The sequence below is a fragment of the Hylobates moloch genome, unplaced genomic scaffold (assembly GCF_009828535.3).
Source record: "Hylobates moloch isolate HMO894 unplaced genomic scaffold, HMol_V3 SCAFFOLD_1, whole genome shotgun sequence".
NCBI lineage: Eukaryota > Metazoa > Chordata > Mammalia > Primates > Hylobatidae > Hylobates > Hylobates moloch.
Window position 1 is genome coordinate 94,243,007 of NW_026652276.1, and position 21,064 is coordinate 94,264,070.

Sequence of the window (21,064 nt, forward strand, 5' to 3'; positions counted from 1 at the left end):
GACATAAAATGAATATTGACAGTCCCCCCACCATTGAAAAAGAAAAATCTTACATCTAATTTTAACAAATATGCAAATTTTTTCTTATGAATCAAATTAGGTTCCCTGACCACCTAGGGGAAGTATAAATGTTCTCCTCTGCACTGAAGCTGTGGTTTTGGCCTGTGACAGGTAGACTCAGTCATAGCATCTGGCAGTGCTTGGAAAGGACTGCTGAACAGTATTCTAAAGTAATATTTTGTCAGATATTTTCTAAAATTTTAGTGGCTTATACTCAAGAGAACTTCTTATAACAGGTACATATGTCCCAGTTTTAGGGGATTCTTTATCTTCCATTGATTTTTGGTGGTTTACCAGGGAGCCATGTTTTTTTTTTTTTTTTTTCCAGAAAAAAAGATGATTCTACGAGATATTATTTAGGTTTTGCTATGACCGTGGGTGAGCACCTAATAACTTTAGAATATATTTCAGCCAAAATTATTTTGGCTATGTTCTAGGGTGTGGAATTTTGAAGGGTTCTAAAGCCACAGAAACCAACTTTCTCTTGCGTGAGCTGTTGCATGGATATTGGGGTGCCCTTAGAATCGGTCACTGGGCAGCCTGGAGATTGGGCAGGAACAGAGTAAGCCACAGTCACTCCAGAACTGGTCCTATGAGGGTCCTGCTGCTGACCCCACCAAATACTGGCCATCACTGCTTGAGCCACTGCCCCAGTTGGCACTGGACACTCCCCTACTCCCCTGGACTAGGGCTCCACTGTGCCCCCACCACCACTGCTGTCAGATGAGTTCTCCTTTAGCCCTCTTCCTGGGCATCACCAGTCCCAGATTTAAAAATCCAGAGCAAATGTGTCTAATTGGCCGTGCTGTGTCTCAGACCTGGTACCTGTAGAGGCAGGTGAGTGGTCTGGGAATATCCAGATGTGGTCTTTTCAGCCTTTAATTTGGGATAAGCCCCATCTCCACAAAAGCTCATAGGGTGGAGAATTCTCTAAATATAGGGAAGTGGTTCAGATCCTAGATAGACTGAAAATGTCAGATGTCTAGTCCAAGCAATTGTTCCTGGGCTGAGATGGACCCGATGCTGCTTCCTAAAGAAATTTTAGGGTTGGTCCAGTGGTCCACTCAGAGATGCAGGTCACAACTGAGGCTTTCTCCTATTAGCAGAAATGGACATTTAAGCCCTTGGTTTTTGTTTGGATTTTGTGTTTTATTTTCTTTGCCATTCCTGATAATGAACTGGTCCTGGAAAACACTGTGTTAGTTGAGTAGAATTCTGCCTTGATAGAGTGAATGCAAACATTCCCTGCTGTGTTGATTTGAAATAGGAACAGGCATTTTCTATATTTTAGTGACATATGGTGCTAAGATTTTATCATACTTTCTTATAAAGAGCCAGGAAACTTTGCCTGCTTAAAAATGTGTGTTTATAAACAATAGACTTACAATGAATATTCCCATCTGTTAGGTGAACATAATTTGTGTAGGAATTCCCATAATAGGTGGAGGACTTTGCAACTTTTTTCATATTTTTTTCCCTGGTGAGACATTAGACTAAAGAGATGGTACAAAACAGAATATGCTTAATATTCAATTTTGTCTCTATTTCTCCCTGTTGTTTGAAAGCAGTTCTATTTTTGTGCATTAGTACGTAGGATTACTATAGAAATTCATAAGAATTTAAGACCTATTTAGGTACTGAAAAACAGGAAAAAGTAGAATGAGCAATCATATAAATATGGTTATGTTGCAATGATAAAACTGTCTTTGTAGTATTTCAAATACATACTGCAATGACTTGTGCTATTTCTTCCCAAAAACTTTTGTCGACTTTGTTTTAAGCTAATCGCAAAACTCCCCTCTGTTATAATCACAGCATGTAGTAATCAAAGCCGCACATATTCCTGGTCTGGATTTGTAATTTAAATAAATGGCATTGGCTCTTTGCGTTCAATTTTGACATTATTGTGATTGTATTCACTAATTATTTTTGTTTTAGATGAACCATTCCACATAAAAGAATAAAAATTTTAAGATTACAACTCAGCAGTATTTTTTCTCTTTATAAAAGATTTTATTAATCCTTCCCTAAGAGCTCAGGAAGATTATCAGAGGGGAAAACATAGTTTGATTAATTTTTGCTTAATCTTGAATTACTTGTGTTGTCCAAATGTTTTAGTCGCTTAAAATTATGCCTATCAGTTCCTTTTTCAGGTTGCCTAATTGCGCATACTTGAATAAAAACATGAGCAATTAGTTGAATATAAGTGATTCAAGGTATGCTTGGGAACTGAGCACATACAGCATAGCATACACTTTGTCTTTTACTCGATTTTGGAAAAGTTTCTATGGTTATACTTTGTAAAAGGAAATTGTAGACAAGTATTACTGGAACATCTTTGTGGGTGGGTAAAGTGTACCATCACTCCGTTTTCTTCTCCCCTTTTTGGAAAATAGTCTATTCTTATTTGAGGTCCTTTTCTTTCTTTTTTTTTTTTTTCTTTTTCTTTTTTTTGAGAGAGGATCTGGCTCTGTCACCCAGGCTGGAGTGCAGTGGCACGATTTTGGCTCACTGCAACCTCCACCTCCCAGGCTCAGGCAATCTTCCCACCTCAGCCCCTAAGTGGCTGGGATTACAGGCTCATGCTGCCACACCTGGCTTAATTTTTGTATTTTTTTTTGTAGAGAGAGAGTTCCGCCATATTGTCCGGGCTGGTTCCTTTTCTTTCTTATGGTAGACACCTTCCCATATGTGAAAAGCATCCAAACCTCACGTCTTACTCTTTTGTTTTTTGTTCAGATATGATGTACCTTATTCAACTGCAACATGCATACATTCGTTTTTATTTTTTAATATCAACATAGAAAAAGCTGTACATATCTAATGTATACAACTTGATGAATTGGGAGATAATTATATGCCCATGAAACTTTCACCACTATATATGGCATAAATCTCTCCATCACCTCCAGAAGTTTCCTCCTGCCCTCTTCATTATTATTTTTGTGTGATAAAAACATATAAGACTTACCCTCTTAGTAAACTTTAAAATATGTAATACAGTTTGCTTCCTGTAAATGCTATGCTGCACAGAAGCTCTGCAGGACTCACTCATCTCATATGGCTGAAACTTCTTGCCCTTAGATTCCTCCCCGCTTCCCCTCCCCTGTACCCGCTAGTGGCCACCATTTCACACTCTGCTTCTATGAACTGGACTATTTTAGATTCCTCTTATAAGTGGTATCAGGTAGGATTTGTCTTTCTGTGTCTGGTTTACTTCACTTAGATGAACCTGCAGGACGTCATGCTATGTAGCAAATGCCAGGATTTCCTTCTTTTTAAGGCTGAATAATATTCCATTGTGTGTATACACCATCTTTTCTTTCTCCATTCCTCAGCAGACACCTGGGTTGTTTCCATGTCTTGGCTAATGGTGGATAATGCTGCAGTAGACGTGGGAGTGCAGATGTCTGAGATCCTCTTTCAGTTCTTGGGAAATATACCCAGAAGTGGGATTTGGGGGTCATGTGGTCATTGTATGTGTAATTTTGTAAGAAACATTTTTTCCATAGTGGCTACATCAACTTACATTCCAATGTACAGTAGTTCCTTTTTCTCCACGTCATCAGCAACATGTGTTTTTCATTTTTTGATAGTAGCCATCCTAACAGGAGTAAGATGACATCTCATTATGGTTTGGGTTTGCATTTCCCTGATGATTAGGGACATTGAGCCCGTTTTCATATACCTGTTCACCATTTGTGTGGCTTTGAAGAAATGTCTGTCTAGTGTCTTTGCCCTTATTAAAATTAAGGTTTTTTTTAAGCTTTTTTTTCCTGATGGAGAGAGAGAGAGAGAGAGAGAGAGAGAGAGTGTGTGTGTGTGTGTGTGTGTGTGTGTGTGTTTTTTGAGACAGTGTCTTGCTCTGTCACCCAGGCTGGAATGCAGTGGTGCAATCTTAGCTCACTGCAACCTCCGCCTCCCAAGTTCAAGTGATTCTCCTGTTTCAGCCCCCCAGGTAGCTGGGATTACAGGCGTGTGCCACCACACTGGCTAATTTTTGTATTTTTAGTACAAACTGGGTTTCACCATGTTGGCTAAGCTGGTCTCAAACTCCTGGCCTCAAGTGATCTGCCTGCCTCAGACTCCCAAATTGCTGGGATTACAGGCAAGTGCCACCACGTCCGGCCTCTCATGTGTTTTGGATATTAACTCTTTCTTAGCTATATAGTTTGCTCACACCTTACTCTTAATTTGTCTGTGAATGTGGCCGAGAACTCAATTACTGTACCATCTTGGGCAGCTTAGAAGGTGTGGGCTCCGGAGTTGTAAGACTCATTTCAAGTGGTAGTTGGTTACCTATCTTTACTTGCTGGTGGATTTTAAAACATCCTAATTTACAAAACCAGCAGTAAACCTAAAGCAAGGCTTTTATAGAAACTGTATCTTTTAATTATTTTTTTCCTTTGAAATTATACTAAAAAGTGTAGACAGGCATGGATTTGAAGGATGATTACTTACAGTCACAGAAGTGGAAAATACAAATGAAATGACTTTTTAACCTCTGAAAAAGTTTTTAAAGTTAACACCAGGGCATACGTGGAGAAGTAAGGAAAGGAAGTGAATACATTATGCTGAGAGATGTCCACATCAGTGACTGGAGAGAGACGCCCTGATGGCATTGCTTTCTCTGCCTTGACGAGTTCTGTATCTCATCCTGAAAGTGTTGTTTGCCCCTTCATGTGGAGTGACACAAGACATTGTGTTAAGACTGTTGCCAGTTCTAGGAATCTTTGGAAATTCTGACGTTCTACAAAGAGAGAATTATAAATGATTTTTGATTGAGAGGGCTAGTTTAAATGCAATGACTTTTAATTATTTAACCTTTCTCATTCAACCAGTTGTGAGTTCTATCTCCTGTGTGCATGGCACTGTGCCAGATACCATGGTTACAATGGTGAACAAGACAGAAGTAGATCCTAGCTTTGGGTGATATTTAAAGCCCAGTTGGGGAGACAGGTATCAGTGTGATAATCTCAGAAATAAAGAAATACCATTATACCTAGCCATCCCATTACCGGGTATATACCCAAAGGATTATAAATCATACTGCTATAAAGACACATGCACACGTATGTTTATTGTGGCCCTATTCACAATAGCAAAGACTTGGAACCAACCCAAATGTCCAACAACGATAGACTGGATTAAGAAAATGTGGCACATATACACCATGGAATACTATGCAGCCATAAACAATGATGAGTTCATATCCTTTGTAGGGACATGGATGAAGCTGGAAACCATCATTCTCAGCAAACTATCGCAAGGACAAAAAACCAAACACCGCATGTTCTCACTCATAGGTGGGAATTGAACAATGAGAACACATGGATACAGGAAGGGGAACATCACACACCTGGGCCTGTTGTGGGGTGGGGGGACGGGGAAGGATAGCATTAGGAGATATACCTAATGCTAAATGACGAGTTAATGGGTGCAGCACACCAACATGGCACATGTATACATATGTAACAAACCCGCACGTTGTGCACATGTACCCTAAAACTTAAAGTATAATAATAATAAAATTTAAAAAAAAAGAAATAAACGGTGGTTCTAGTTAGTGTCATGGTTAGGGAAGGATTACACAGATACTAGGTTACCAAAAATAAAATATTTGTTGAGCATATACTAGATGAGATGCCAGTGCTGTTTGATAAAATGGCATCTGATGGTTAGATATAACCATTAAACACTGGATATAAGCATTAACACGTCTTTTTGCTATTCAACAGGTATATTATTCCATCTTTGCAGAAGCTGGATGCTGGGTTTTACCGCTGCGTGGTGCGAAACAGAATGGGAGCACTCCTGCAAAGAAAATCAGAAGTTCAAGTCGCATGTATGTGTACAGTAAGGAGATGTCCAAATGTTAAAGAACAAAGTGTCGCTGAGGAGTGAATCAGAATCACTTTTCACCATTGTAGGAACTGAATTTTTATCTTTGGTTCTATTTTGAGTAGAATAATTGCTAAACTCAGTGAGAGATAAGTAAGCAGCCAGCGTGGCTGGCCAGGCGAGGGGCTGGTGAGGCAAAGGGCACTTTTCTTCATTTGAAAAGCCTCAGGACCCTACGAGGCCCTGGGGAGGATGAAAAAGTGAATGGGATGCCTTCTGTTTTATGAATCAGCTTCTCTTAGCTTGTACTATGTTTGGATTCAAAATGTTTTTAAAGTATAAAGTTCAACCCAACTAGGTCAAAGTTCGTCATTGTCAGTTCTTTCCAGTGACGATTTGTTTAGAAATCTTTATGCTGCACCACAAAAGGTACATGTATAGTGAGCATCCCCGATGGTATTCATGTGATAGTGATTTATTAATTCCTTATTCAGCAGATCCATTTTGGAGAATGAAACTTTTAAAAGTAAACGAAGGAGATATCAAGAATGCAGGAAGCTTAAATTTTCATGTGTTGAGGAGAAACAGGAGAGCAAACTTGGCCTATGAAAGTATTTAGTCCTTTTTCTAATTCAAAATCTATGAAGAGTAAAAATGGACTGCTTTATTTTATATACATATGTGTATATAAAATAGAGACATAACATATAATTATATGTCATATATATGTGATATATGTAATATATATATAAATAAATATATATTTGACATAGGGTCTATCTCTGTCTCTCAGGCTGGAGTGCAGTGGCACAAACATAGCTCACTGCAAGCTTGAACTGGGCTCAAGTGATCCTCCCTCCTCAGCCTCCTGAGTATCTAGGGCCACAGGTGTGTGCCACCATGCCTGGCTAATCTGGCTAATTTCTTTTGTTTTTGGTAGGGGAGGGATCTCTCTGTATTGCCCAGGTTGGTCTCTAATGCCTGGCCTCAAGTGATCCTCCTGCTCCAGCCTTCCAAAGTGCTGGGATTACAAGAGTGAGCCTGGCTTGTTTTATTATATTCTGAATGTACTACCAAAATTTCTCTTTGTTTAAAAGTAAGCAAAAAAAGTTATAAGATGTTAAATTACATTTTAATATATCATTATAAACTTTAGAGAACAAAAGAGCTCCTGAGTTGGGCTGTACTATTTGGTGATGACAGAATTTCCTCATTTGTCATTTTAACCCCAATTAAGGCTTGTAGCTTTCAGTGTGAGTAGATGAAATAAAATAATATCTAGTTATTCTACCATAAGCCTAATGACTGAGTGAAGTGGAGATGCCAAACATGTTTGATGCTTTTTAAAATCACTAGGAAGGCTTAAGTTTTTCTAAATTGTGATGCTGAAGAATGTTGCAGAATAATTGAGAACTTTTATTCAGTTGAATGATTGAAAATGTAATCATTAAATAGAGTAAAGATCAATACCTAAATTATATTTTAAGAAGAGCTTCAAAATTATTATGTTAAACTCTGTTTTATAAAATTGAATTTTGCTTAATTATGTTTTTGTTTCTGTTCTGTATCTCTAGCTCTTAGATTTTTTTTCTTCTTTTTCGAGACGGAGTCTGGTTCTGTTGCCCAGGCTGGTGCAATGGGGCAATCTCGGCTCACTGCAACCTCTGCCTCCTGGGTTCAAGTGATTCTCCTGCTTCAGCCTCCTGAGCAGCTGGGATTACAGGCACCCACCACCACACCCAGCTAATTTTTGTATTTTTAGTAGAGATGGGGTTTCATCATGTTGGCCAGGCTGGTCTTGAACTCCCAACATCAGGTGATCTGCCTGCCTCAGCCTCCCAAAGTGCTGGGATTATAGGTGTGAGCCACTGTGCTCTCTGCCTGTAGGTTTTTTTTTTTTTTAATCTTTCTTTTCTCCTTTGCTTTGATAACAAATTTCATTTTCTTTTAAAATAACTATGAGTATTTTTCTAATCTGTTTTGTTGGCTTGTTTCATCTTTTCCCTCAAATATTAGATACTGTCACATAGAAAATGTCTTTTGACTCAAGAAGACATTGATAATAGAGCACTTCTATGGACTATTTCAAACTTATTTACATTTAAATAAAAATACACTATTTTGCCATATCTATTTGTGTATATATTTGCATCTGAGCATAATATGGAATTTTATTCAAAATTTTCAAATATTACAAATTTTAAAATTAGCTATTTATACCTATATTCTAATAGCTATGTTTTGTCCTGTGACCCCATTTTTTAAATGCTTTTTACCAGTAGAACAAATACTGGCACAAAAGCTAGTTGCCCCAAATTAAGTCAACAGTATGAGAGTGGGAGAATGCTATATAGACTCTTCAGTGGTAAGGAAATATTGCTCCCAAAAGATCTGTGCGGGAGACAGTGACCTCATAAATGGAAGGAAACAAGCTGAAGAGAGCAAGGGCTGGTGCTGGGCTGGAACGAGTTTGAAAGATTTAGGAGCTAGAAGATGTCCGGACGCATTTTCTGACAGTTTCTGAGAAAACTGCTTCACGTGGCTCTAGGATGGCTTTAGCATTTCATTTCAGTATCACAGACAGTTGCAGACATTCCCTCGTATTGTCAGGTAGGACAAAGACCATGTGGCTTTGCTGACGAATGCGCAGCTTGGGTGCTTTGGAGGCCCGTGGCTTGCCCGGTGCTTCCCTCGCCAGCAGATCCGCGTTGGTCAGCGCTGCCGTGCAGTCTCACTCGTCCTGGTGTGAAATGTGGCAGTATCAGTGACTTTACTGTAACACGTACCTGTTTCCATCTGTGACCCCTTCCCTCCCCCAAAAATGTTTTCTAGAACTTGAAAGCGCTTCTTTTTCTCTGCAGATATGGGAAGTTTCATGGATACGGACCAGAGGAAAACAGTTTCTCAAGGACGTGCAGCAATTCTAAACCTGCTGCCCATCACCAGCTACCCTAGACCTCAAGTGACTTGGTTTAGAGAAGGTCACAAGATTATTCCAAGCAACAGAATGTAAGTTGCTCCAAACATTAAAGCTTCAAATACAATTGTAATGTCACTTGCTGGCACCATCTACACAGTAAGTGTACCAATTAAGGTTACGGATGATTTGAAAAGAGCAAACTAGTCTAGGAGTCCTATCGTAATCTTTAATAAACAGCTATTTTAGGACTGGGTTGAATATTTTTAAGCAGTTTAAGCAAATAACCGTCTAATATTATTCTTCAGAATGTTGCATGCCCTAAAACTAAAGCACCCTTACCCAACTTTGCAGTCCATTTTTTTCTTTTTTTGAATGTACTTTTTAAGATGTCATTATCATCCTTGAGTTGGGTTTGGCTCCTAGTACTAATTTAATGAGTGCTGGTATTTACTTACAGAGCTGTGGGTTTTTTTTTCCCCCTCCTTTTATTGAGCCGTGTTTGATACTACTTTCTCTGACGATAAAACAGTAATTACTGCTTATTTCTCTTTATCCTTTTATCCTACCATGACAATTTTATTTCTCTTCATCTAATTAGTGGTTCACCCATCTATTGCAGAATAGCTGCTTTGTGATTAGTTAAGCATTATTTCAAGGTGTTCTTGCCTATCTCACATTCAAGATATTTATCTAATGCCAGACGCGTTTTCTTCACTTGGAGCTTTAAGTGATTAAAAAGAACACTTGGTATATATTTCATAACTGGACATTTTACAACGTAATTTAAACACAATATTCCAAACATAAAGGTTTCAAGGCTGAACATTTCCAGAAGAATCATGAAATGCTGTAAGCTTAGGCCAGAAGTCAGGTATTTATGTCATCCAGTGGTTGCACTCAGATAAAAATTTATCAGGAGCAAATACTCTTGTTCTACTTTTTCAAAAAGAATATGTGTGAGGTCATTTGCCAAATAGATTTTACGTGTAACTATGAAAGACTCTGTGGGAACCCACCTGCTCTCTCCTCTACCTGAGCGTCTATGGAATCCCTTCCCTAAACCTTGTGATTCTCGTCTCCCACCCCTACCTGAGCATTTGTGGAATCCCTTCCCTAAACCTCTTGATTCTCATCACCACCCCTACCTGAGCATCTGTGGAATCCCTTCCCGAAACCTCCTGATTCTGGTCTCCCACCCCTACCTGAGCATCTGTGGAATCCCTTCCCTAAACCTCGTGATTCTTGTCTCCCACCCCTACCTGAGCATCTATGGAATCCTTTCCCTAAGCCCCATGTCTCCAGTCTTCTACTTCTGGACCAGAATCTGGCTGGAACCGAAATAATAATAATAATAATAATTATTATTATTGTTAATAATTATTATTGTTAATTATAATTAATAATAATTATTGTTTTGAGACAGAGTCACTCTGTCACCCAGGCTGAAGTACAGTGGTGTGATCTCAGCTCACTGCAACCTCTCCCTCCCAGGTTCAAGTGATTCTCCTGCCTCAGCCTCCTGAGTAGCTGGGACTACAGGTGCGCGTCACCATCCCCGGCTAATTTTTGTGTTTTTAGTAGAGGTGAGGTTTTACCATGTGTCCAGGCTGGTCTCAAAGTCCTTACCTAAAATTATCCACCTGAGTGGATCCGGCCTCCCAAAGTGCTGGGATTACAGGCATGAGCCACCACTTAAGCTTATTTCACAAACGTTTCTATTTTGGTTATTGGGAACAAAAATTTGTATATATATATGCATGCAGCATATTTTAAAATTCCAGTAAAAATACCAATTACCTTAGAAGATGGGATAATTGCTATCCTTTTTTGTTTATTTGATTATAAGTTACTTAGATATCCACCTTTATATTGATTCCAACCATAAAAGTTGCCTCTTGAGTTTGGATGAAACAAAAATGAAGGCTCAATTTTTCATTCTTTGTAGACTGTTAGGCTTTAAAAAGGCAGGTGAGGGCCATTTGCGGTGGCTTGTTCCTGTAATCTTGGCACTTTAGGATGCTGATTGCTTGAGTTTAAAGCAATCTGGAGTTTAAAAACAGCCTGGGCAACATAGTGAAACCTTATCTCTACTGAAAATTAAAAAAAAAAAAAAATAGCTAGGCGTGGTGGTACGAACCTGTAGTTCTAGCTATTTGCTCCTTGGGAGGCTGAGGTAGGAAGATACTTGAGGCCAGAAGTTAGAGGTTGCAGTGAGCTACAATGGTGCCACTGTACTCCAGCCTGGGTGACAGAGCAAGACTCTGTCTCCAAAAAAAAAAAAAAAAAAAAAAAAAAAACGGGGGGGCAGGTGGCGGCAGGCAAGATACATTCTTGTATAAATATTCTAGAAGTTTCCAGTGCTGAGCACAGTATGACCAGGCAAACTTAGAATAAATGTTGGGGGAGAATTGGCACCAGGGATGGGGAGGTAGATTGAATTAGGCTTTCCTCTCAAACACTGGAGCTTTTAATTAACATCAGTGGCAGCAAAATTCACAGTGGAAGAATTCTTTGAACTTAGTAGCAAATAAGTCTGTATTAATCCACCTGTTAACCTGTGTTCTCACCATATGCATGAGACAGCACTTATTCACGAGTATGACAGGGTATAGCATGAAATAACTGTTAATTTCATAAATTTTTTGAACTTGCAAATGCATGCTAAAGCCTATTTAATTCCTGGTGAGCTAATAAAGTAAAGACGCTAGTAGGGCTTTAACTTGGTGTAATATCAAACAAATGGTCTGCTTACAAGCATGAAGCTGTTGATAAATCTCTAATCTCAGGAAAATAATGCAGTATACCATTTTTTAAAGAGATGAGATGAGGCTGATTATGGATATTTACACTTTTACAAGGCCCTTTAGTTTCATATTTTCCACCTCATCATCACCCTACATTTATTAAGTACTTGCTGTGCAAGATTACATAAATCAGTATGGGTATGTTTTTCTCCACAAGTTTATATATCATCCAAAGACATATAGCTTTTATATCCCCAGTACACTGATTTGATCTTTACAGATTATATGAATATTAAATGATCACATGTACCCTGAAACTATGTACATCTATTATGCATCAATAAAAAGTTTACACGTTTAAAAATTAAAAAATCTAATTATGAAAACCCAATATATTGCTTTCCATGTCTAAGAAAGTACAGCTTTTGACTGAAGATAGGAGGGTATCTCTGCATTCCTCGCACCCACGGGATTGGTAGCACAAGTCAGATGGCATCACATTTGTTATATACCCACAGAGATGCCATTTGACTCAAGGTGCTTCCCACATATTGAAATGCAGGTCAAGTTTCTGCACCTATTTATTTTTATCTGAGACTGAGTCCATTGCCCAGGCTGGAGTGCAGTGGCCCGATCCAGGCTCACTGCACCCTGTGCCTCCTGAGGTCAAGCGATGTTCCTACCTCAGCCTCCTGAGTAGCTGAGATTACAGGGGCACCCCACTATGCCCAGCTAATTTTTGTATTTTTAGTAGAGATGGGGTTTCACCATGCTGGCCAGGCTGGTCTCGAACTCCTGACCTTGTGATCCACCCACCTTGGCCTCTAAGAGTGCTGGGGTTATAGGTGTGAGCCACCACGCCTGGCCTTTCTGCACCTATTTTTAACCTCCTTGTGTGAGTTTGGTTCCCTAGTACATGCACCTTTGTCATGTGGTGAAAGAAGCTCATTTTCTCTCCCCACCTCCATTTTTAAACATTATGTCATTATCTACCTTTAAAATGTGAACTTTAGGCTTATAATTAAATGACTTTTTTTTCATTTTCAAGGGAAACAGTAAGTCTAATGTTTCCTAACTTGAAAAATTAGTTGAATAGCCTATTAATCTTAACAGGAGCTATTATTTATTGAGTACCTACTTTAAACGTATCTTCTCTAATCCTCACAATTGCCTTCTGAGGCAGGTATAATTAACTCTATGTATAGTTATCAGAATGGAAGATTATGGGTGTTAAATTACTTACCCCAGGGCCCACAGCTGATACACACAAGAGCCAGGGTTCAAACCCGGGTCTGCCTGACACTCAGTCTCATGCTCACTTCTGGATCAGCTTGATTCTTTCCACTTTATTTGCTGATCATCTTTTATGTTTTTGATTATTTTTTCCATACATTGCTCTAGTCTTTCTCATCTTTTAGAAGACCAGCTTTCAACTTGAAATGACATGGATTAACCTGGGTTTGCAGAGAGGGGTTGAAAAGTGTCAGAGACTGGTATGTTTTGACAGTAGAGACAATCTACAATTATCTCAGATACTATGTTTAATTAAAAATAGGTGGAAAAGGATAAATACCATATGATTCCACTCACACAAGATAATTAGAGTAGTCAAATTCATAGAGACAGAAAGCAGAACAGTGGTTGCCAGGGACTGGGGGTAGGAGGGAGCAGGGAGTTATGTTTAATGTGTACAGAGTTTCACAAGATGAAAAGATGTGCTGAAGATGGATGATGGTGATGATCGCACAACAATGTGAATGCACTTAGTGCCACTAACTATACTTAAAAGTGGTTAAAATAATTAATCTTAGGCCAGGGATGGTGGCTAACACCTGTACTCCCAGTGCTCTGGGAGGCCAAAGCAGGAGGATGGCTTGAGCCCAGGAGCTTGAAGCTGCAGTGAGCTATGATCACGCCATGGCAGTCTAGCCTGGATGATAAAATGAGACCCTTTCTCTATTTTTTTAAATTATGTTTTACCACAATTTTGTCTTTTTTTTTTTTTCAAAACAAAAAATAGCAACCTCTTCCAAAGACTTCCCACTGTGTACAGAATAAAATCCAGATTGTTCCCACATTCGGAGGCTACAGGGCCAAAGTCTCTTTCGGTTTAGCAAATACATCAAGCTCTTTTCTGTTCTGAAAGTTGGAGAGAGTCTTGCTCTATCTCCCAGGCTAGAGTGAAGTTGAAGTGGCATGATCTAAACTCACTGCAGCCTCCAACTCCAGGGCTCAAATGATTTTCATGCTTCGGCCTCTAGAGCAGCTGGGATTACAGGCGTGCACCACTATGCCTGGCTATTTTTTTTGTATTTTTTGAAATTTTATTATTATTATACTTTAAGTTTTAGGGTACATGTGCACAACGTGCAGGTTTGTTACATATGTATACATGTGCCATGTTGATGTGCTGCACCCATTAACTCGTCATTTAGCATTAGGTATATCTCCTAATGCTGTCCCTCTCCCCTCCCCACACCCCACAACAGTCCCCGGTGTGTGATGTTCCCCTTCCTGTGTCCACGTGTTCTCGTTGTTCAGTTCCCACCTATGAGTGAGAACATGCGGTGTTTGGTTTTTTGTCCTTGCAATAGTTTGCTGGGAATGATGTTTTCCAGTTTCATCCATGTCCCTACAAAGGACATGAACTCATCATTTTTTATGGCTGCATAGTATTCCATGGTGTATATGTGCCACATTTCTTAATCCAGTCTATCATTGTTGGACATTTGGGTTGGTTCCAAGTCTTTGCTATTGTGAATAGTGCCACAGTAAACACACATGTGCGTGTGTCTTTATAGCAGCATGATTTATAATCCTTTGGGTGTATACCCAGTAATGGGATGGCTGGGTCAAATGGTATTTCTAGTTCTAGATCCCCAAGGAATCGCCACACTGACTTCCACCATGGTTGAAATAGTTTACAGTGCCACTAACAGTGTAAAAGTGTTCCTATTTCTCCACATCCTCTCCAGCACCTGTTGTTTCCTAACTTTTTAATGATGGCCATTCTAACTGGTGTGAGATGGTATCACATTGTGGTTTTGATTTGCATTTCTCTGATGGCCAGTGATGATGAGCATTTTTTCATGTGTTTTTTGGCTGCATAAATGTCTTCTTTTGAGAAGTGTCTGTTCATATCCTTTGCCCGCTTTTTGATGGGGTTGTTTTTTTCTTGTAAATTTGTTTGAGTTCATTGTAGATTCTGGATATTAGCCCTTTGTCAGATGAGTAGATTGCAAAAATTTTCTCCCATTCTGTAGGTTGCCTGTTCACTCTGATGGTAGTTTCTTTTGCTGTGCAGAAGCTCTTTAGTTTAATTAGATCCCATTTGTCAGTTTTGACTTTTGTTGCCATTGCTTTTGGTGTTTTAGACATGAAGTCCTTGCTCATGCCTGTGTCCTGAATGGTATTGCCTAGGTTTTCTTCTAGGGTTTTTATGGTTTTAGGTCTAACATTTAAGTCTTTAATTCATCTTGAATTAATTTTTGTATAAGGTGTAAGGAAGAGATCCAGTTTCAGCTTTCTACATATGGCTAGCCAGTTTTCCCAGCACCATTTATTAAATAGGGAATTCTTTCCCCATTTCTTGTTTTTGTCAGGTTTGTCAAAGATCAGATGTAGATATGCGGCATTATTTCTGAGGGCTCTGTTCTGTTCCATTGGTCTATCTCTCTCTTTTGGTACCAGTACCATGCTGTTTTGGTTACTGTAGCCTTGTAGTGTAGTTTGAAGTCAGGTAGTGTGATGCCTCCAACTTTGTTCTTTTGGCTTAGGATTGACTTGGCGATGCGGGCTCTTTTTTGGTTCCATATGAACTTTAAAGTAGTATTTTCCAATTCTTTGAAGAAAGTCATTGGTAGCTTGATGGGGATGGCATTGAATCTATAGATTACCTTGGGCAGTATGGCCATTTTCACGATATTGATTCTTCCTACCCATGAACATGGAATGTTCTTCCATTTGTTTGTATCCTCTTTTATTTCACTGAGCAGTGGTTTGTAGTTCTCCTTGAAGAGGTCCTTCACATCCCTTGTAAGTTGGATTCCTAGGTATTTTATTCTCTTTGAAGCAATTGTGAATGAGAGTTCACTCATGATTTGGCTCTCTGTTTGTCTGTTATTGGTGTATAAGAATGCTTTTTGTACATTGATTTTGTATCCTGAGACTTTGCTGAAGTTGCTAATCAGCTTAAGGAGATTTTGGGCTGAGACAATGGGGTTTTCTAGATATACAGTCATGTCATCTGCAAAGAGGGACAATTTGACTTCCTCTTTTCCTAGTTGAATACCCTTTATTTCCTTCTCCTGCCTGATTGCCCTGGCCAGAACTTCCAACACTATGTTGAATAGGAGTGATGAGAGAGGGCATCCGTGTCTTGTGCCCATTTTCAAAGAGAATGCTTCCAGTTTTTGCCCATTCAGTATGATATTGGCTGTGGGTTTGTCATAGATAGCTCTTATTATTTTGAGATATGTCCCATCAATACCTAATTTCTTGAGAGTTTTTAGCATGAAGTGTTGTTGAATTTTGTCAAAGGCCTCTTCTGCATCTATTGAGATAATCATGTGGTTTTTGTCTTTGGTTCTGTTTATATGTTGGATTACATTCATTGATTTGTGTATGTTGAACCAGCCTTGCATCCCAGGGATGAAGCCCACTTGATCATGGTGGATAAGCTTTTTGATGTGCTGCTGGATTCGGTTTGTCAGTATTTTATTGAGGATTTTTGCATCGATGTTTATCAAGGATATTGGTCTAAAATTCTCTGTTTTGGTTGTGTCTCTGTCAGGCTTTGGTATCAGGATGATGCTGGCCTCATAAAATGAGTTAGGGAGGATTCCCTCTTTTTCTATTGGTTGGAATAGTTTCAGAAGGAATGGTACCAGCTCCTCTTTGTACCTCTGGTAGAATATTTTTAATAGAGACTTTGTTTCACCATGTTGCCCAGGCTGGTCTCGAGCTCCTGACTTCAGGCAATCCACCTGCCTCTGCCTCCCAAAGTGCTGGGATTACAGACCACTGCGCCCAGCTAGTTTTAGGTGGTTTTGACCACCTAAAATGTTTTTGTTTTTCTACCTACATTTGGCCTCCTGGTATGCATAGGAGATACACAGTGCTGGAATGGCTGGATGAATGAATGTGAAGAAAAGTCATGTAATGTCCACAGACGTCTTCAGCAGAAGGGGAAAACATGAGAACAAACCTCAAGGAAAAATGCTGTTGATGAGGCAGAAAAAATATCTTGGAAAGACGAACAGTATTTTGAGAGAACTTAAAATAAGTTATATTCAGAATTTGAATAGGTAATTACAGGTTTTATCTGAGAAGTTGAAAAACACGTATATTTATTTTTCTGATTTACTGAGTCCAGAGTTTGCTATCTTTGCATATCAAAGATGAGCATAGCTTTGTCTTATAAATACAGTCTAATTTGATAATAAAATTGTTCTGTGTTACTTTGGTTTAGATATATTTTCTTTATTTCCATTTATTTCTCAAAATATGAAATGTGAATATTGATGCCATCCTGTATTTCTCTTTCCTCCACGATGTAATTTATGTTGGTAGTTATCAGATTAGAACACAAAAACTTAACTCTGTACAGTGCCATTCTTTTGCTTAATTGCAGGTTCTTGTGCTCAAATTGCATCCTGTAGCCTACCTGACAGGAATGCAAGCACAAGTATTCTTGAATGTTTTTTTCCTTGAAATGCGAAGTTTATAGATGAAATGTTTCAAACCTTCAGTCAGCTTTGCAATAGACGACTTGCCAGTAATGATCTGAATTGTGAAGTATGGGCAGTAAACAGCGTGCCAGGTGACTCAGAAACAGTCTGACTCATAATTGTCCATGCTTAAATACTTGAACATCCATTAACTTATTACCATTTCATTTCAATTTCTTCAAAAAAGATTTGTTTAAATTAGCACTTGCATTGGAAGTCACAACTTAATGCTCGAATGAAGTAGATCTGGTTGTAATAATATTTTTATAGTTAACTAGGCTTTCAAAATAATGTGCTTTTAAAATTTTATATTTTATAGGCATTTTGTGAATGTTTATAGAGCATATCTGTATGTGTGAACTGAGCCATATTTGGTATAAGTAAAACAGACGAGTAGATATGGGTTCCAGGCCTGCTTTCACAGTAATTCTGACCTTGGGAAAATTACTTATTCTCCCTTTGCCTCCATTTTGCCATGTCACTGAAAAGGGTTTTTTAATCATTTCTGCAGTCCTTTCTGGTATTCAGTGCTGCTATTAAGGAAGGGGGTGCCGTGGCAGTTGTTCTTCCTCTCCCTCTCTTTCTTCCTTCATGCATCCATGGGCATTTCCTGAACACTTAATTAGTACTAGGCACTGTTCTGCTTGCTAGGGACAGAAAGGGGAATTGAGGCATCCCACGTGTGCCCCTCAGTGGGTGTGTTCTGATATGGAAGCAGGTAATACACAGGACACTTTGGGGTGAGGGTCGTGCTGCCACGCTGATGAAACATGGATGGGTGGGAAGAGAGAGTCCCAAGCTGGAGGGGGTTGAATTGAGTGACTAAGGACAGGCCCTCTGTGGAGGTGGCATTTTAAAAAACACTTTTAGAGTTATAATTTATATATAACAAAATGTGCATTTTCAAAGTTCATAGTTGGATGAATTTCAATAAATACCTACACAGAAGAAATTGCCATCCCACTCAAGAGAGTTCCTGGGCCCCTCCTGCTGTTGGTATGCATTCCTGCAGCCCTGCCCTCCTGCTTGTCTAATTTCTATTACCGCAGGCTAGATAACCTGCTCTAGAGTTTCACACAAATGACATCATCGAATATGAAATCTTTTGTCTAGCTTCATTCATTCAACATCATTTCTGTGATATTCTCAATGTGATCCTTAATAATAATAATAATTAATGATTTTAGAGTGCCAGGCACTGTTTTAAGGATTTAATTTACAACAGTTCACTTAATCTTCACAGCAGCCCAGCGGTTTAGTACTGTTATTATCGTGGCTTTCCTGATGAGAACTAAGGCAGAGAAAGGCCAGCAGTTGGCCGGTGTGGGAGCCGTTTGACTCCCAAGTCCACACTGCTCCCCTGTGTATATGAGGCTGTTTTTCCAGGTTAATGTCTGCAAGATGGGAAGGAGCCAGCCCTGTAGAGCCCCAGAGGATGAATGTTCTAGGCACAGAGGCCAGAAACAGAAAAGAGCTTGATGTATTTGCTAAACTGAAAGAGACTCTGACCCTGTATCCCCCGAATCTGTGAAGGAATCTGGATTTTATTCTGTACACAGTGGGAAGTCTTTGGAAGAGGTTGCTATTTTTTGTTTTGTTTTGTTTTTTAAAAAGACAATTAAAATTGTGGTAAAACATAGTTTAAAAAAATAGAGATAGGGTCTCACTTTATCATCCAGGCTAGACTGCCATGGCGTGATCATAGCTGGCTGCAGTTTCAAGCTCCTGGGCTCAAGCCATCCTCCTGCTTTGGCCTCCCAGAGCACTTGGATTACAGGTGTGAGCCACCATCCCTGGCCTAAGATTAATTATTCTAACCATTTTTAAGTATAGTAAGTGGCACCAAGTGCGTTCACATTGTTGTGCCATCATCACCATCATCCATCTTCATCACATCTTTCTGCCTTGTGAAACTCTGTACCTATTAAACATAACTCCCCACTCCCTCCTTCCTCTAGTCCCTGGCAACCACTGTTCTGCTTTCTGTCTCTATGAATTTGACTAATTATCTTGTGTGAGTGGAGTCATATGGTCCTTTTCCACCTATTTTTAATTAAACATAGTATCTGAGATAATTGTAGATTCACATACAGTCAAAAGAAATAATGTAGGGTGATTTTATGTACCTTATAACCAGTTTTCCTGAGTGTTGAGATCTTGTAAAACTGTATTACAGTATCACAACCAGGATACTGACATTGATATATCAACAAACAGAAGGTTTCTGTCAATACTAGGATTCCTTATGTTAACCTTTTATGGCCATAACTACTTTCCTCTTGCCCTCATCCCCTTCTTAAGCCCTAATAATCACTAATCTGTTTTTCATTTCTAAAGTTTTGTCATCTCAAGAATGTTGTGTAGACAGAATCATGCAGTATGTGACCATGCAGTATGTGGGGATTGGCTTTTTTTTTTAACCTAGTATAATTCCCTGATTCATCCAGGTTATTGTCTGCAGCCTAGTGCCTAGTTGGTTTCCTCTTGTTGTCTAGTGTTTCTTGGTGTGGCCATAATGTGTAGTTTATAATCATTCACCTGTTGAAAGCAATCTGGATTGTATCCAGTTTTTGGCCATTATGAATAAAGCTGCTATAAACATTCTTGTTCCTTTTTTCTGTGCATGAACATAAGACTTCATTTTGTTCACACACACAAATGTCCGGGAGTAGAATGACTGGGCTGTATGGTAGTTGCACGTTTTGTGTTTTTTTTTTTTTTTTTTTTTAAAGAAAATGCCAAACCATTTTCCAGAGTGGCTGTACCATTTTGTAATCCCATCAGCAATGTACGAATGATCATGTTTCCCTGCTTCCTCACTAGCATTTGGTGTTGTCATGATTTTTTACTTTAGTCATTCTGATAGGTGTATAATGATATCTTCTTGTGTTTTTAAATTTTCACTTCTCTAATGGCTAATGATTTTGAACATCTCTTAATGTACTGATTTTAAAAAGAATGAAATTAGAAAAAAAAACAAACTTCTTGCTGTGAAAAATGTATTCATTTGTTTGAAAAGTCAGTTGAATGGGTGAAAGAGCAGATAATACGCAGCTAGAGTGAGACTTATTCTGATAGATTTGAAGAAATTACTCAGAGTAAAACACAGAGGAAAAAATATGGAAAATCTAGAAGAAAGGCCAAGAGATCTAGAGGACAGTAATCAATAGACATCTGATGGAGAAAATGGGGGATAGATACTATGCAGAGAGACTATTGCTATTGCTATGACATTTCCTAAGATGATAACTCTTCACAGTCCAGAAACAGAATGAGCTCCAAGTAAGATAAATAAAGTAAATCCAAAGCTATACATATTATGGTGTAACTGCACAACATCAAAGACAAAGGAGAAGACAACCATACATGTAATTCAGGTTGCCTCAGAGGAACGGCGATCAGAAGATAGCTGACAGCAGTAATAGAGAACAGAGGGGAATGATGTCTTCCAAACGCCTAGGGGTGGAACTGCTGTCATAGAGTTCCGTGTCAGCTAAGCCAGTGATCCCAAGTGGGGGAGACAGGACGGTATTTTCAGACAAGCCTGAGAATTTATGTTTCCGAGAACATTGCTGAAGCATCTATGAATGAGTTTGAGGAAGAAGGATACTGAATCCAGAAGGCAATGCAGGGTTAGAAATATTGGCTTTTGTTTTATTTTCTCTAGTTAGGAAATGTTTAGTAATTGGAGTGTTTAAATATTTAGATATTAGATGAGGAAGTGGAGACAGCAAGTTGAGACAACTCTTTGGGCGTTTTTCTTGTGAGCG

The 21,064-nt window shown here is 39.0% G+C and overlaps 1 protein-coding gene across 3 annotated transcripts in view; it reads left to right on the forward strand.

The window, feature by feature from the left end:
- The window catches only part of SDK1 (sidekick cell adhesion molecule 1), a 659,503-nt gene that overhangs the window by 15,221 nt on the left and 623,218 nt on the right, over positions 1-21,064 (forward strand). For all 3 annotated transcript variants that reach the window (XM_058442285.1, XM_058442281.1, XM_058442284.1), the window contains exons 2-3: positions 5,799-5,905; positions 8,763-8,910. In XM_058442285.1, the coding sequence (XP_058298268.1) occupies positions 5,799-5,905; positions 8,763-8,910 (255 nt within the window). The remainder of the gene's footprint in view (positions 1-5,798; positions 5,906-8,762; positions 8,911-21,064) is intronic.